The sequence below is a fragment of the Notamacropus eugenii genome, chromosome 2, assembly GCF_028372415.1.
Source record: "Notamacropus eugenii isolate mMacEug1 chromosome 2, mMacEug1.pri_v2, whole genome shotgun sequence".
NCBI lineage: Eukaryota > Metazoa > Chordata > Mammalia > Diprotodontia > Macropodidae > Notamacropus > Notamacropus eugenii.
In genome coordinates this window covers 416,865,343-416,884,038 of record NC_092873.1, presented here as the reverse complement: position 1 = coordinate 416,884,038, position 18,696 = coordinate 416,865,343, and the positions used below count along the sequence as shown (strand labels likewise).

Sequence of the window (18,696 nt, the reverse complement as noted above, 5' to 3'; positions counted from 1 at the left end):
GAAGTTGTAATTTGATAAGATTAGTTTTCTCACTTTTTGTACACAATTTAATATTGAAGTTAATTTGCATCAGATGATTAATAGAACTCACTCACAAATCCATTTTCCATAAATTTTTTATTTTGTGAGTTTTCATGACTTGTTTTTTCTCAAATTTGATCATAAATTATTTTACTTCTATTAATCTGAATATTTTATATATTTGTAAATATGCATCTCTTTCATTTAAGTTTTTAGTTTTGTTGGCATGTAATTGGGCAAAACAGTTCCTGATGTTTACTTAGTCCCTTTTTTATTTATCATGAACTCTTTCCCTTTTTGATTTCGTCAATTTGGTTTTTCTTTTCGTTTTTTTTTAATTTGTCTATTTTTATTAGTTTTTTTATTTGAATTCCTCTCCCCCCAAAAAAGGCGGCTCCTAGATTTTACCTATGAATTCGTACTGGGGTTTTTTAATTTCCATTTTTGTGGTTAGTTTGGTTTTTTTTTTTTATTTGTTGCTTTTCTCTTGTTGCATATTACTGCGTGCCCAGTTCATTGACTGTTCTTTTTATCTTTTGTTGATTAAAGTATTTAGAAACATAAATTTTCCCTCTTAAGACTGCATTGGTTGCATATGCAAAGTTTTGCTATGTTGTCTTCTCATTTTCTTTGAAATTATTGTTTCTATGATTTTGTATTTGACACATTCATTCTTTATGTTTATATTATTTAGTGCCCATTTTAGGTTTGAATCTTTTCTTCAGATATTCGATCTTGATTACAATTTTCATCTAGTTGTGACTTCAAAAGGATAAGTTTAATATTTACGCATACCATGCTTGTTTGTATCCAAGAACTTGGCCAATTTTTTGTAAAGATACCATGTGCAGATGAGAAATCTTGCTTTCGCTTTCGCTCTCATTTCTATTAGTAGCCATCAAAGATCTAAGATATATGACTTTTCATAAATGTCGTTCAAGTACTTCTTTTTTGTCAGATTTGTCCCAGTGCCAAAGGGGTGTCTTGAGGCCTCCAGCTATTACGTTTTGCATTCTATTTCTCCCTATAAGTAATTCAGTTAATTTTTTCTCTAAATACTTAAGTGTCAAGGCTTCTTAACCAACCTTCTTCCTTCTGTCTCTTCTTTCTTCTCTCTTTCCTAAACACACTCAATACTTGTATAGATTCAATTGCAAAATGCTCCTTAGAGAAGTAAAGTTACACCTTAAATAGCTGGACTATTCAAGACTCAAGAGTAATCATGAAAATTTCATAAAAATGACTGTGCTACCAAAGTTAATTTACAGATGTGTTGTTATATCAAACAGATGACCAAAATTCTACATAGCTAGATATAATGGTAACAATTAATTTGAAGTACCAAAGGTTTTTAGAATATCATAGGACATAATGAATAAAAGTAGAATTTAAGGGGCAATAGCAATTCCAGACCTCAAACCACTTTATAAAGCAGAATCCTTAAAACTATTTGGTACTGGTTAAAAAATAGAAAAGTAGCTCAATTGAATGTACTCATAAAGAAGAATCAGAAATAACTGAACCCAAGAACCTAGTATTTGATAAACCTTCAAACATAAATTATGTAGAAAAGAAATTCCTGTTTAATAAGAATTGCTGGGAAAACTAAAGCACTCTGGCAGAAACTAAGTTTAGATCACTAACTTAAAACATATTTTAGAATATATTTTAAATGTAGACATGACATGAATATTAAAGATCATGGCATTAAAAATGAGAAGAGAAGCAGATCATATACTTTTCATATCCATGGGTAGGAGATAAATTCTCAACCAATCAGGGAATAGAGGTAATTGCAAAAAATAAAAGAATTTTGATTAAATGAATTTGAAAATCAGCTCATCAAAAATGGCAAAATGACAAAACATGAGAACAATCAGTGTTGGAAGACGTATGGAAAGACTGCATGCTAATGCATTGCTGATGGAGTTGTGAATTTGTTCAATAATCCAGTAGAAGAGTTTGGAATTATGTGAATAAAATGATTGAAGTATCAGTGTTAGGCATATGCCCTAATGAATTCATTGTCAAAAAGAAAGTTATAAACCAAAATATTTAGAGTAGCATTTTTTGTGGTAGCAAAATAACTGAAAACAAAGTAGATTCCTAACAGTTGGGGAATGATTAAACCAATTGTAGTACGTAAATATAATGGAATATTCCCATGCTATAAGAAACAATGATTATGTTTAATATAGAGAAACATAAGATATATATGAATTCATTCACAGTGGAGTAAAATGATCTAAATAATGACTACAAAACTGTCAGTATAGCTACTTTAGTATATTTTTTAGCCAGTACCAAATTGTTTATTATTTTATTAAGAATTTGTTACTTTAAAATGAGATGAGTTGTTCATACATTAAATGTATATAGTTTCTTTTCTTCTGTCTTTACAGAAATGTGGGTTTTCAGAACTTTATTCATGGCAAAGTGAAAGAGATGTAAAAGAAGAATTTTGTCTTCATGATGGACCTCCATATGCTAATGGTGAAGCTCATGTCGGTCATGCTTTAAATAAGGTATTTATAATTTTCAATTGCTTATCAATCTTGCGTACTTCAAAGATTTTCATGTTTTTCCTCCCAAAAATATTTTTTCAACTCATTAAAGATGTGTTATAGTTATATACCCTAAAGTCGTAGTTTGATGCCTCATTATGTTATGGAGTTATTCTGTAGCTCTCAGAGCTTTCCAGGAAAGCACAAGCTTAGGCAGGTTGTATCAGTTTTGAAAAACTTTGAATATGGGCTCCTTATAAGCAAAGAAATCTAGTGGAAATTTTAAAACAGAAGTAAAGCTAAATTTTAGGATGCCAGAATTAAAGTGAAGTATGTATAAACTTCTTTTTATAAGTGAAGAAACTGAGACCTGCAGACGCAAGATGTCTTCTCTATTGTCAAGTAGCTAGTTATGGAAAAATCCATGACCTGGTGTTGTCTTCCATTATACTATGGTAGTATAGTTCATTCAATTGCTCCCGCTCTTCTCTTATTTGTAGTCTTTTGTATAGTACTCTTCTTCCTGTACAAGAGGTAATAGTACTTATTTCACAGTTGCTTGCAATATCAAAATTAATTGTCTGAAATAAAAAGAAACTGAAGACTGAGCATTTCATTATTTAATTTGCAAAGGTAACATTTGCATATCATACCAGGTCATTTGACTTCTCATGTCAGAGACAGGGAGTGATTTATGGAGTTGATTTTTATAACAGAAAAGAGGAATAAGAAAATTACAGAAACTTATTTTGAATATAATTTAGCTGGACAGAACATGTCATCTGACTAGTTAGCTCTTCCTAGGCTTTGTTAATCCCGTACCAGAAGTGTAGATAAACTTAGAGGCGGTGCCTTTTGTAACCAGAATTGCAACTTTAAAAGGGCCCCATAGATCTTCCCAAAAGGGAAATTTGCTTAATCCTATAATCCAACTAAAAATAAATAAAAATAATCAATAATAACCGATTTCCTTTTCAGCAACAATCACAAAAGGATGCTGCACTTGCTTGTGCCAGGGCCTCATGGCACCATGACTCTCAGGTCATGACTCTCACTTCTAAGAATATAAGGTGAGCTGTGTTTTTTAAAAGACACAACTGTTAAAAATTTCACCTTATATTCAAGTCATTGTGGTCAGTGTTGTACATTACTATGTTCTCACTACAATTTTTTTGTTAAAATTTCATAAGGAGGATATTAGGGGATAGATGTAGGGACTGGACCTATGTTCCATTTTGAGGTATCTGAAAGACACTTAGAGATATGAGACCACAGGTCAGCAGAGAAGTTAAGGAAAAAAGATAGAGTTGAGATCGACATAGATGCTAATTAAATCTAGGTAAACTGATAAGATCATCTAGTGACATCCAGCCCAGGAAAGAATTGTGTGGAGGATGCCTAAGGTTAAAGGGAATGATCTGGATGAGGATCCAGCCAAAAAAAACCCCAAAAAACCAAAAACCCAAGAGAGTGACCAAATAGGTTGGAGGAAAACCAGGAAAGAGAATGTCTTGAAAACCTAGAGAACAAAAAGTATCAAGGAGAAGAGAGTGATTAACAGTGGCTGCGAAGAGGTCAAAGAGAATAAGTGTTAAGAAAAGGCCTTTGGATTTAGCAGTGAAGAAATCATTGGTAACTTTGGAGAGAATGGTTAAGGTGCAATGATGATGTCTAAAGCCAAATCTAAGGAGAGAAGAAGTGGAAGAAACCAGTTGTATCTGACTTTCTCAAGTCAAGAGCCATGAAAAGAAAATACAGGATGATGGATAACAAGGATGAATGGATTGAGGGAGAATTTTTTTGAATGAAGCAGCCAGTAGACAGGAAGAGATTAAAGGTTAATGAGAAGGTGGAAATAAGATGAGAGCTTTTGCACCTCCACTCCAGTTACATTCCTACACTGGAGATACCTCCATCCCTGTTGTCTCTTCTTCCACTTAGTGAATTCCTTCCTGAATCCTCCATTTGAGGAAGTACCCCAGGTAACTGTACTCAGTTCTAAAAATCTTGTCTCCTAACCCTTCAGATTTTCCCATAGTACCTTTCACCATTCTTCCCTGCCTTATCTCCTTTGTTATGGATTATTGTCTACCACCTCCAGAATGTAGACTTCTTGTGGCCCAGGGCTAGCTTTCCTCTTGTTTTTATTGTATTCCCAGCACTTATCACAATGCTTGGCACATAAAAAGTATTTAATAATGAAAGCCTTAACTAAAAATCCTTCATTCTAATAATAGAGGGGGTAAGGCTGCTTAAGAAGGTGGAATGGGATAGGATCACTTGTGCAAATATCTTCTATAGGTGAGACAGGGGAGGAATTCATAGTGGGAAAAAGGTATCTGAATGATAGGAGATGTTAGTTAACACTTTTAATGTTATACCAATTAAACTATCAAAGGAATAATTTATAGAAGTTGATAAAATAACAGAATTCACTTGGAGAAACAAAACAATAAGAGGAAATCAAAGAGGAGTAGCTATTCTATAAAGCAGCAGTCACCATAACCATTTGGTGTTGGTTAAAAAATAGAGAAGTAGATCAGTGAAACAATATAGTTACAGGTAAATGAGAAACAGTGGAACTCAGTAAACCAGAAGACATAAATTACTTAGGAAAGAAGTCTTTATTTGATAAAAACTTCCGGGGAAACTGGAGAATAGTCTGGCAGAAATTTGGACTTAGACCAACCCTTACATCATATTCTAGGTTATACAGGGTGTTCAGGGAAGATGAGTACCTTTGGCGTGAGGGCTCCGAAGTCTGGGGCTGCTTTCCACCTTTGGTGTCCAACTGCCACTCAGCTCATCTTTGGTCCCAAGAATCTATCGCATAGTTAGCATTCACACCCCAGTAAAACTATCTCAGCAGATGGGCTAAACCAGGTTGAGGTTAACCAACAAACCTCAGACCTGCCATTTAGTTAAATGTCTACCCCAAGCATGTGAGGCCTTCCCTGGCAGAATAGGTATATGTGAACACTTTATTCCAATGAACCATGAAAGCAGTAGAAGCAGTCCTCATGGAGCACTTAGAGCTTGGTTAGACATTGAAAATACCAAGGTCATCCACTGCATCCCAAGCCATTGCCAGTCATCTTGACTTTTGTCTTGTCACTGGGCATCAATGACTCTGGAAGAGAGAGTAAGGCTGATGAAGTTGTGTAACTCTGCCCTACTTAAATCCATTTTATGCTCGAATCAAAAGACATCACCCATACCCTTTTACCATTTACCATTTTACTATTTTATTCTTCATAGTTCTGTAGCAATAGATAAGTGACAACTAGTGGGATCCATAGTCCCAACCCTGCACGTAGGTGGCCCAGGCCATAAGGGTCATCTTCTCACTGGACCGAAGCAGCAGTGATAAAGCAGGATGTAGCCTTTTGTAAGGACTGTACTGCTCACCTCCTGGTGTGAGGAAGGACCTAGAAAAGGTGCCCTAAAAATTGTCTGCTTCATATAACCCTGGCCTGCTTCCTGAGGCAGGCAGGGATCCTACAAAACAAAAATAGATATGCAGAGACTTTTCTGAAGATGATTCCACTCACCATTGGTACATGGAATGTGTGCATGTTTATGGACAACAAGAAATCCAGTAGACCTGAAAGAGGAACAGCACTTCTTTCTAGATAATGCAGTAGGTATTGCATCCTAATAGCACCCAGGAGTGCTAATTAAGTGCAAATTAAGGCTAGCTTACCAATGTCAGAGCTGGATACTGTTCATCATGGGTAGGACCTTGGGAGTTTTGGGGAGTTTTTTATTTAGTTTTTTTAAAAGTTTTATTGAGATGTTTAGTTTTTACACTTCAGAATTCTCCCACTTCATGAAAGATCTCTTATAACAAAGCAAAATAATCGAGTAAAACTAATAAAAGTGACCTCATCTGAGAGCTTATACATTTCATATATGTGGGACCCCACATCTCTTTATTTTGAAAAAAGTATCAGAAATCCATTTGCTCTCCTAACCCCCACCCCACTGGGAAAAAAATCCAAATTTAAAAAAATAAATATAAATGGAGCAGCTCAGTGGCGCAGTGGATAGAGCACTGGCCCAGGAGTCAGGAGGACCTGAGTTCAGATGTGGCCTTATGCACTTGCTGTGTGATCCAGGGTAAGTTACTTAACCCTGATTGCCTCTCTTCCCCACTCCTCCCCCACCCCACTCCCATCCTAATAAATATATATGCATAGCTAAAGCAAAAAATCCCATGAATGACTATATACAAAAATATGTACGTCTCATTCTGCATCCTAAATCTGTCACTTCATGCAGTATAAAGATCCCTGTGGACTGCCATAGTGACTTAGGAAAACACATTTATGTATTTCTTTTTTCGTTAATATCAACATGTTAAGATTATGTAGAAGTTAACATTTTAATCTGATTCTGGCCTCACTGGGGAGTATAGTAGGCAGCATGCCACCAGCCAGTAGAATGTTTGATACCTGTGCTCTCAATTCATGAGTGGTCATTGTATCAATTAGAGTATAAATGATTCTTCTGATCTGCTCATTTCATTTTTCATCAGTTTATGTAAGTCCTTAAAAGTGTTCGTTTCTACAGTATTGATGTAATAGTATAAGTTGTTTTGATTCTGCTTACTTCACTCTGCATTATTTCATTTGTCTATTTTTAAAAATCATCTATTTCCTTATTTCTTAACACAATAATTCATCACATTCATATACTATAACTTATTTGGCTATTCTTCAATTGATGGATGTTTCCTTAGTTTCCATTTTTTTATTACCATCAAAAGAGGTGATATAAATACTTTTGTTTATAAAGGACTTTTTCCATTTTTTTTTTTATCTCTTTCAGGTATAGACTTAGCAGTGGTAATGCTGTATCAAAAGGCACACACACACACACACACACACACACACACACACACACACACGGATTGATAAGCATCGGTAGACAGAATTTCTTCATTTTTTTTGTTACCAATAAAATCACATATTCTTGCTGTCTGTATGAAATAAACATTTCTTTATTACATCATGGAATGAAGCTGGCCTTGCGATTTTGAAGGCTGAGCCAGTGGAGCACAAGCTGTAGTTTAGACCAGTGAGTTAATATTCTTAAAATCATCTCTTAGAGGGAGGTGGGAAAGATAATAAGCATTTATAGAATGCCTGCTCTGTGTCAGAGACTGTGCTAAGGACTTTACAAACACCTCATTTGATTCTCACAACAACTGTACAGAAATAGATACTGTAATTATCCCCATTTTTGCAGTTGAGGAAACTGAGGCAAACAGGTAAAGTGACTTGTCCAGGGTCACATAGCTCATAACATAACATAACATAGCTGGATTTGAATTCAGGTCTTTCTGATTCTAAGCCCAGCACTCTATCCACTGGACCACCTAATTGATCTATATATTTCCCTAACTATATGAGCTGTCACATTCAGTAGCTTTACATGTACATTGTAGAGGGATTTCCCATGTGGATAAAATCACAGATATTTGAAGTATTGATGTACAGACTTATTTTCATATTTATATGATAACATATCCATATATTTAAAGATTTAAGCATTAGATATATTTACATTTAAGTGGAGTTTTTATTTTTTATTTTATTTTATAGATCTTGAAAGATATAACTAATCGATTCCAAATGATGAGAGGTTCAAAGGTGCACTTTGTGCCAGGTTGGGATTGTCATGGATTACCCATTGAATTAAAAGCACTTTCAGAACTTGGAGAAAAAGCTCAGAATCTTTCACCAATGGAAATTAGAAAGACAGGTAAATATTCTGTGTCTTATGATTTTAAATAATGGCAAAGATACTTGATCAAACTCACTGCTTTCCAGTTAAAAAAAATTTTTTACCCTATTTTTATTGATGTTTTCTATTTTCATATCACCTTAATATATGAATTTATCCCTCTCTACTCTCCTGCCTAACCAACTATCCTATGTAATACAGCTTAAAAAAAGATGAAAAAATTCATCAAAGCAAATCTTACACATTGATCATGTCTGACAGTACAATCAGTTCTATAAAATGACATATATTTCTAAATGACACAGTAAAAATCAGGGAGCTGATGGGAAAAATAAAAAATTTTTGTTAGTTATACGTTAAAAAAAGACAAGAGCCTAGCAAAAAGAGCAGCACAGACTTAAACATTAAATCATTAAGAAATATATAAGAACTGCGTTTAATAGTAGCTATGTCTATGGCTTTGGGCCACTGTTTGGCCTTGTGTCCTAGTTCTCCTGGTACAGTTGAGAGATCTGCTTCAGCCACCACTTTGGGATGAAGTGAACATTCTGGGTACAGATCAGCCCTCCTTTGCCTATAGATTTTTACCGCGTTAGAAAATACACAGTAGATATGGGATTTTATTTTGAAAAAGGACCTGAAGTATACTTGTGGAAGACTTGCAACTTGTGAGTTGTTGTGAAGTGGGCACTGAAGAAATTTGAGCATAAGCAAGCTCATAATCCAAGTTATGTTTATGTTGTTCCCCAGTATATCAGTTGTGTTGAAACAAATTTGCATTTTCGAAACAAAGGTTATCATAGAACTGACTACATGCAGTAGTCTATAAGTAATTTTTCTAGACATTTCTGGACTTTATTTTTAAAACTATGGTTCTCCCCCATCTATAGTATTGCGAAATCTCCCAGATAAAATTTTGTTTTTCTCTAACCTAAAAAAACTGCTTTTTGTGAAATGTGTTGTTTTCCAAGAAGTGTAGGCTTATTGAATCAGAGCTTTTGGATCTAATGAAGATCTCTAAACTGTTGGATACTGAAAGAAGAAATTTAAAAACCTGTATAGCTATGTTCACATTTAGCTCTGTCTTCTAATTGCATGAACTTGGTATACAATCAGTAGTTGTATTTCTGATTCTGTAAACCAGAAGCAAGCTTAAAATTTTAAATTAAACTCTTTGACATTCTCCCATCTGAGAAGATGGATGAAATCTCTTGCTTATGTGAACACTAAACAAAAAAAACTCATATAAAATTATACAAGTACTGATTGTGTATTATGATTTTTTTTCTTGCACAGAATAGTCCTTTTTAAAGATAAGGGATTGTATCAGTTATCTTAGTTCTTTCATTATGTATATTGAAATGGGTAATAGATGCCCCCAGTTTGTACAAACTAGCAAGAAACCATAAGAGGAAAGGGAAATACGCTGTAGAAATTATTTATCTTCCTCTCTAACCTGCTTTCCTTTACTAACTGTTTAGTGACCTCTCTGTGATTTCAGTGTGACAGCACTGGCTTATAAATCAGATCTGTACTAACATGTATTACTGATAGTATATCATTTTTGACATTTTGGAGAACACATGCTTAACGTGGTTTTAACAACTTGGTTGAATTTTTTTTTTTTTAAGAATCGGTTCTGTGTTTCAGCCAGAGCATTTGCTGAAGCAGCTATTGAGAAACAGAAGTCTGCATTTATTCGTTGGGGTGTAATGGCAGATTGGGATAATTGCTACTACACATTTGACGGAAAGTATGAGGCCCAACAAATAAAAATGTTCTATCAAATGTATGCTAAGGTATTTTTATTTGAATAATTTGTAAACATTTTAAAGTGTATGTCACAAAATTACTCTTTTAATGTAATTTTATCTTCTACAGGATTTGATATATAGAGCTTATAAACCTGTATTTTGGTCTCCTTCAGCAAGGTATGTTTAACCAATGGGCAGTAAAAGGGGACAGTTTTTGAGTGAATTCAAAGCACTCATTTGTTAACATGATGTTTTAAAATATTTTAGGACTGCATTGGCTGAAGCTGAACTTGAATATAATCCTGAGCATGTCAGTCACTCTGTGTATGTCAAGTTCCCACTCTTGAAACCTCCTCCTTTGCTGGCCTCCGTCTTAGGTACATCTGTTATAATTCTTCTGTCACAGATAGCATTGGGATATTGGCCTGTGATTTTTCTTGCCTTTGTACCCTTTTTTAATGAATGTTTTTCCATATGCTTAGAATACCTTCCCCCCCATGTCTCTTTCACTTGAAATCTTACCTCTCATTAACACCTTGTTTAAATATTATCTTTTATCTTTCTATCCTCTGGAACTGAAATCTTAAACATTTCATATTTGATTCATATGCCTGTACTTTCTAGATTTATTTGTGTAAATGTATATATCTTTAGATTGAGGTGAGGACTGTCATATTTCCCAGTTCTCTTTGTCCTCTTCTCCTTTTTCCAACCCTCTGTAGCCACAACACAATACCACAGTCGTGAAATACCACAGACTCTCCACATGGAAGATAGAACCAAAACATTTATTCAGATACAAGAAAACCAGTTCCATCGCAGCAACAAAGAAATCCATACACAATAACAATGCAGGGGGCACTGCCATCCCCAAGCCTTCCCCCTGCTAGGCTTCCCACAAACCAACTTTACCACTCACACTAGTTGCTGCCTGCTCTTTCCAAGTTCTGACTAGTCTGAACAACTTCCTCTCATCTCTGCTCCAGCTCTTTCTGCTCCACCCCTTACTATTCTACACATTTAGCGAACTCTTCCTACCACAGCTCATGTGACTCAGACTTCATGTGCCCAAGTCACATGGGCCTATTAATGAATGGGAAAGATTTTCCCATTTAAATTATCATTACACTTCCCATCTAAATTACCATTATACCCTCCAGGTGCCCAGCAAGGTACCCTACACACAGTAGAGATGTAATATACTGTTTATGGGGCCACTCACAACACATTTCTATCTCTCCTACAGATAACTCCTCACCTGTTAGTGCAATAATCTGGACCACACAGCCTTGGACTATTCCTGCCAACCAGGCTGTCTGCTATATGCCAGAATCTGAGTATGTGTTAGAATTTTTTGTTTTATCCATATTTGGTGGTAACACATTTAATGTCTAAAATCTTAAAAGTTAGTGGATACTATCCTGGTGACAACACAAACTTGATTAGATTTATTTAATTTCTTACAATGTTGTAAGCTTTCTCCTTAGCTGTTTCCTTTGAAATTGTTAGTAGGAAGGGGTAGGGAAAAGACCTGGATCTGTGATTTCATTAGTTATAGGAAACTGTCCTGTGAAGCACCCTGGCTTTTCCCAGTGCAGGTCAATGCTTTCCCTGCAACTCTGATTCTGGAAGGATTTGCCTAGAACACTAGTGTCACACATATAGCTCCAGGCCTTATGATGCCCCACAACCCTCCTCAGAGTGTTCCATCTAGATTACAGCGTAATTGGCAAATATTTAACAGATTAAAATATAAAAAAACATAGCTAACCTTACATTTTAAAACTAAGTCAATAAGTAGCCCACAGGGATTTTTAGGTGCTAAATGGTGGCTCCTGCTTCTCTTGGAGTTTTCCTCTGGCCTGGAGCACTGAGAGTTTAAGTGACTTCCTGGGGTCATATACCCAGCGTGTCAGAGCCAGACTTGAGCCCTAATAATCCTGGCTCTGAAGCTGAGGCTCTCTCCTTTGACAAGCTAGATAGCAATGCAAATGTTATGTATTTTAGGGAAAGACTAGGAGGTAGTATCTTGTCTAGAGTCATTGTAAGAATTCCTCTTTAAGTTGGTTCTAGTGTGATAAGCATAGACATATCCGTGACTTCTTGTTTTATTAAAATTAATAAACTTCTAATATTTCATTCTAGTTATTCCATTGTCAAATGTGCCAACTCTGGAGAATTTTATATATTGGCTGCTGAAAAAGTATCATCTATAGCTGCTGTTTTGGGAACAAAATTTGATGTTATTTCAACATTTTTAGGTAAAGATTAATAAATAATTTGAACATCATATTTACCAGTGACATAAAATATTGATTTGAGTGTAGTGCTTTGCTTCCTACTTTTTAAAAATGGTAGGCATTCTCTTTCTCTTCTAGTCTTGGCTTGTGACAGGGAAGTGATATTTAAAAAACATACTTGGATGTATGTTAAATATAGAAATATTAATAAACAAAGTTTATGTACCTATTAACATAACTGGTGGAGTTTCTTAAAATTTCCATATAATATACATATATACACATGTATGTGTATAGACACATTGCTGAATTTTTACACACATATGCTGCTGAAAACCTATTTAACACTTTTCAGGAGAAATTACATTTTTGAGAGTAAGAATTTTGATTGTGGAAAAATGGATGAGTTCTAGAAATCCATACCCAAAGCGTCTTCAACCAAAATGTAATTTGGAAATTTGGGTTCAAAAGACCTGAAGAGTGGGTTTCTTTATAAAGTATATGAAATATAAATAATCCTGGAAAACATCTAAAGATTGTTGAATAATAACTCTTTTAGAAGACTAGAAAAAAATGTGTGTCATGCATTTAAAAAACTAGTCTCAAACAAAAATCATATGTGAATAACTGAGAAAATGAAAAGGACTAGACTAGAAGATGTAACATCTTCAGAAAAAAGAAATGAAAAATTTGTTCAACGAAAGTAACTACGTAAGTTACTAAATATGATGCCAGATGCCTTGAAATTAATTATTCATAAAAGAATTTGAGGACAAACAATAATGTGGTATTTTTGAAATATATGAAAGTCAGTATAAATAATGTGTACCTTGTATGAAAAGCAGAAGGCCAATTAGAAATTCATTGAGATTTCATGATTATTATTTTAAAGTAAGTAATTTCAGTAAAGTGAGAAACTTCCATGAATTCTTTGCTTCCCTTTTTTCTGTAGCAGATATTCACAGCAATTCCTTATTTAGAAGTTGTGCTTCCTGGAATATTTCTAAGGTGTAGGAAATGATGAGCAGGTTGATTTAGAAAAACATGAAAAGACTTGGACTTATGAAGGAAGATGCAATACATCTTCAGAGAAACAGATGATGGGGAAATAAGTACAGTATAGTTTCACGTATGTGTGTATGAGTGTACATGTGTAAATACGTCTATTTATAAATATCTACATTTATGTACATATATCCATGCTTAATTGTACCCTTCTCTAGGGTGGGATTGGGGAGTGTGAAGCAGAGAAAACCTGGGCAGCTTTGAAAACAGTGGGTAGTGTTTATTATATAGGTTTTCTTGAAATGGAAATTTATTGTGTTATAATGAACCCTCTCTTACTTTCTGCTATGTATGTGCCAATGTTTTTTTCTTCTCACTTTGTATTTGTTTTTTTTAAAAATTACAGAAAAAAAGTAATTGTGCTGCCTTTATCAATAAGCTAGTTACAAATGAATCACAAGCTTGATGTCATTAACCCAAGAGTTTGAAGAAACTCAATAATAAAATTATAGTTATATTGACCTAAATGTCAGGCTTAGTTCTGAGTGACCACTGTGCAGAAAGAGTATTGCTAGATTGCTGGCATGAATCTGATCCATCACATTAATTCAGGGAAATCTTTGAAAGGACAAAATCACTTCCTTAGCTTCAGAATTGGTACGAACAATATGAGTAACTGTCCTCAACAAATATAACCTCTATGAGGAAAGTCAGTGTGGTTACTGTAAAAGAAGTCTTGTTTGACTAGATTATTTGAGGGAATAAATAAGTATCTGAACAAGGGGAATTGGCAAACTTAATCTGTTGATGTTTGGAAGCTTTTGTCTTGGATTAACAATACTTTTAAAAAGTGGTTTGTCGCGGGATTGTGAGATAATATTTTGATATACATCAAGAAATATTTTAGGGAAAGTAAAGTAAAAGGTAAATATTAACAATGCTTAATTGGATGTACAAATGTGAATTGTTACTCATGTACCCATTACGTGTTGTCCGGGAAAAGGCATCCATAAGTAGGGAAATGCCAACTGACTGAGCTAGCTTGAAGGGGAAGATACTGAAATACTCATATTGAGTGTCATCTTGAGAGTTTGTATGTATGGAGTATGGAGAGAATGTGCACTGAAACTCTGTGTATTCAGATAAAAGATAATTTTATTAGGGAAAAATAAACTATTTTTGTGAGATGAGAAGTACTGAACAATTCCTCAGAAAAATGAAGTCAGTCATTATAACCTGTTGACTATAAAGCTATCAACCCAATGTGAATGAATGAATAAATGAGAATGTAAGTGCTTACTCTGTGCCAGGCACTGTGCTAAGGGTCTAGGGATACAAATATAAAAAACTAGACAGCTCTCAAAGAGCTCCCACTCTACTTAGAAGAGATAAAACAAATGACAGTTCATGGGCCAGGCAGATGGAATGATGGGGAAGTCCTAAGGGGTTAAGTAGAGAAGCAGATAGCAAGGCCCAGAGGTCTTTAGTTATTTGTTAAGTTGGCAGTGTTCAGAGAAATCAGGGCAAATGCTAAAGTGTAGAGGACGTTAGGAAACAGTGGAAGAACAGATGATAAGGCCTTGTAGACCTTCATCTCATCAGAAGGTATGTTGTTGTTAACTACCATCTCATTCAAACCCTGTCGAGCATCACTGGCAAAGGAGAAGGAAAGGGAATAGGCTGCCTTAAGTAGGGGCAGTTGATGGCCCTGCTGGGATGCCCTCATGTCCTTGGTGCTCCCATCCAGGATGGTCCTCCAAGGAATGGGGAAAAAGAAGGCAAAGGTGCACCCATGGTGGTGGCTACTCTTCCCCAAACCCTGCAATTCTAAAAGCAATAAGGTAGCATCAGGCATGCTACCCTTTGACAAGAAAAAAATTGTGGTTCATTCAGCAGGTATTTATTAAAATTAAATGCTATGTTCATGGCACTGCTGTTACTCACTAGGCATAGAGATAAAAAGCCTGGCACATACTAAGCACTTTATAAATGCTTGTTGACTGACTTACTGAAATAAATGAAGACAGTCCCTTTCCCCAAAGTGCTTAAAATCATGTGCGGTTACAGTCTATAATTTCTTCAGTTCTGTCTGTTGCAGTGATATCAAATACCAGTAGAAAAAGGGGCTACTAAACTGTATATAAGGATCCCTATAGGTTGTGTGTGTGTGTGTGTGTGCACATATACACACAGGGCAGCTAGAAGGTGCAGTGGATAGAGCACCAGTGCAGGAGTCAGGAAGACCTCAGTTCAAATCTCCCCTCAGACACTTGACACTAGCTGTGTGACTTTGGGCAAGTCACTTAACCCCAATTGCCTCATCCTGGGTCATCTCCAGTCATCCTGATTAATATCTGGTCACTGGATTCAGATGGCTCTGGAGGAACACAGCCCTCCCTCACTCAAAACAAAGTCAAGTCATGTCATCATTTCTCTGATGGCATGGTCTTCTTCAGCAACGAAGGATGAACACACACACGTACGCACAGGTACATATAATTCATATATATATATATATATATATATATATATATATATATATATATACAGTTGTATGTAATATGTATACATACATATTTTATTAATACAGCAACACATTAAAATCATATGGGAACTATATTTTAATGTGATTTGCATCATGCTCAGTGTAGAAAGCTGTATTCAGCTGAAAGGCAGAGTTGATACCATTAGTCAATTATGCCTCAGTAAAGGGATAGTGAGGCTAAAGAGAATCTACAAAGACAGCTGAAATCATTAAGGGATATGAAGATGGGTGAAAAGAAATGAAAAAAAATCCGTTTTGGAAAATGGTTGAAATTTATGAGATAAACTTGCGAGATCTTGTTGAACTGGCTAATCAAAAATATATTTTCTTCTTTCTTTTTCCTCACCCATACCATTCCCCCTGATTTTTAAAGGTTTCATTTTATAAAGTGATATTTTATAAAATAATGTTTTAGACATCAAGGATTGGACTTATAGTGTTAACCCAGGAAGTGGTACAAGTAGCAGATACAAGTAACTTTTTAAAATATTTAGATAAATTCAGGCATTAGAGTTAATAAGGAACCCCCGTGTTGTTGGGTTGTGGACCTAATCTTTTGAGTTAGTTTCCTGGAGGATAGTTACCATATCCTTTCACAGGCTCTTGAGTATGGACCAGGCCATATGGAACTAACTTGGTGTACCTTTCTCAAGTGCTTATGTAATTCATACGTCAGGAAAATTGTTAGCATAGCAATGTGCAAATCAACAAATGTATCAAATGTCTTCCATGTGCTGTGCCAGATAATGAGGATATAAGTGTGACGCAAAACTACTCTCAAAGAGCTTAGGATCAGATTTACTAGGAAGAAAGAATCAAAAGAAGATCTAAAGATAAATTTTTTTAATGGTTCTTTCCTTTCCTTTTAGGAGCTGATATGGATAGTGGTTCTTGTGCTCATCCTACAGTTGCTGACAGAGTCTCCCCACTCTTACCTGCCCATCACGTGACTTTGTCCAAAGGCACCGGCTTGGTGCATACAGCCCCAGCCCACGGGATGGAAGACTACAGCGTATCATCCTTACACAAGCTGCCTATGGTAGCATTTCTTGCTCTCTTTTTTTTGAAGAGGGAGGGGTGAGGAAGAATAGCTATTTATTGCTTCTATCAAATTAACATAATTCATTCTGACACCCTATGTTGTAGTTTATTTCATTCTTTTTCATCTACTCCCAGCCCTTTCATTTATCGCTTGTACTTCCCTTCTTTGGTTCTTGTTTTTTGGATCTGTAAGATATGGGGATGGAACTAAATGACCTACAATTTTTTCTAGCTCTAAGTCTATGATTTTGTGAAATCTGTCAAAATTGAGATTTGTTCAGTTTGAAACTGTATAGTAAAACCTTGCTTTCTGGGGCTAATTGAGAAAGGTCATAGGGTCCTAGATCTACAGCTGGAAGCAGCTTCACATCTAGTCTAACTCCCTTCTTTGACAGATAAGGAAACAGGCCTGGAGGGGTTAAGTGAATTGTTCAAGGTCATATAGGGAGTGTCAGGGGCAGAGTTTGAACCTCTTTCAAGTATACCAGTTGCCTTTAACTCAGTTTCAGTAGTTAAGAGGGTGATATAAGGAATGAATATTTGAAAAGGAATATAGTTTTATTACTTCCCAGGTAATATAAATAGACTAATGGTTAGCAAAATCATCTTAAGAAGAGACCCTGTCTCAGCTGTTTTTTAATACTTAAAGGGTACTTTCAGTTAGTGCGTTTTAGAATGGAGATGGTTTTTAAAATGTGTTTATTGCTCAAGTAGGAAGAGTATTCATTTGATAATTTTGTATTTAGAAAAAACAATTTAAAGCAAACCTTAGCCTAGTACCTGTCTAAATTACTATGAATTTTGTCTTAGCCAAGTCTAAATTATATCAGAATTATAGACTGTCACCTAGAAGGACTTTATAAATTACCTCTTACCCCTTGTTTCATAGATGAAACTTGGTTCTGATATTTTGTTTGAAATCAAACACTGATAGCTTTTGTTATTAAACTTCAGTTAGATACCTTAGTACTCCAGGTATTTTTTAAACCCAGGAATTTGGAGTTGCATAATTAGAACTAAAATTTATCCAAGTTTTCATTATAGAGTAGGAATTCATAATTATCAGGTCTCATTGTCAATTCTTTGTTTACATTGTCAGATGTCTCAACACGATGATGTCTCTTAACATTTTGTTTTAATTGACTAAAATGAACCTCCTAGGATTGTTTGGTGGATGAACTTGGGAATTTCACAGAAGCTGCAGGAAATGAACTTGAGAACAAGAACGTCCTTGAGGAGGGATCTGATGCTGGTCAGTGTTTCCTCTGCTTATCTTCCAGGCACATTCTTGCAGGAGCAAGTAGCATCTGTGTTTTTTCCTCTGGTCTTTAGACTTTTGTAACTCAGGGTGACTCTTCCCCTGAAGAAAGCAAAACCTTTAATCTATTTTAATTTATTTTGCCAAATTATATACTTCTTTGTGTTTTTAACTGAATCTGTTTAGTAGCAATGTTTCATTCACCAATCTGTGTGACTTGATAGATTCGTGGAAAAGTAGATTTAATTATGAAACCACTCTCCTTAAACCAAGAGAAAAATAAACTTGGGTGTTTCTGGATTTCCAAAAGACTTTTTAGATTGATATTGTGGAATGACTCTGATTCTTGTGGTTCTATGTAGCTGCTTGACCTTTACTTTTGCTTTCAACTGAAGAGGCAGGTACCACTATGTGTAGTAAAAAAAGTTGTTAAGCCTATTATCTGCCCAGACTTTTCACTCTTTTTCCTGAAAGAGCAACCTCTTTTCTATCAGGTATTCTAATAGACCTTGATTTTTGTACCAGGGTAGTGAGTGTCTTCAGGGATAGCAGCTACTAGCCCAGACTCTACACTGCTGAA

General features: G+C 35.3%; 1 protein-coding gene across 2 annotated transcripts in view; it reads left to right on the top strand.

The window, feature by feature from the left end:
• The window catches only part of IARS2 (isoleucyl-tRNA synthetase 2, mitochondrial), a 68,864-nt gene that overhangs the window by 8,251 nt on the left and 41,917 nt on the right, over positions 1–18,696 (top strand). The window contains exons 2-10 of one of the 2 annotated variants that reach the window (XM_072647802.1): positions 2,424–2,546; positions 8,132–8,291; positions 9,924–10,072; positions 10,155–10,204; positions 10,295–10,404; positions 11,274–11,364; positions 12,173–12,288; positions 16,687–16,856; positions 18,020–18,110. In XM_072647802.1, the coding sequence (XP_072503903.1) occupies positions 2,424–2,546; positions 8,132–8,291; positions 9,924–10,072; positions 10,155–10,204; positions 10,295–10,404; positions 11,274–11,364; positions 12,173–12,288; positions 16,687–16,856; positions 18,020–18,110 (1,060 nt within the window). Of the gene's footprint in view, positions 1–2,423; positions 2,547–3,573; positions 3,596–8,131; positions 8,292–9,923; positions 10,073–10,154; positions 10,205–10,294; positions 10,405–11,273; positions 11,365–12,172; positions 12,289–16,686; positions 16,857–18,019; positions 18,111–18,696 lie in introns of those variants that run through there. The other variant, XM_072647803.1, reaches the window with a different exon arrangement.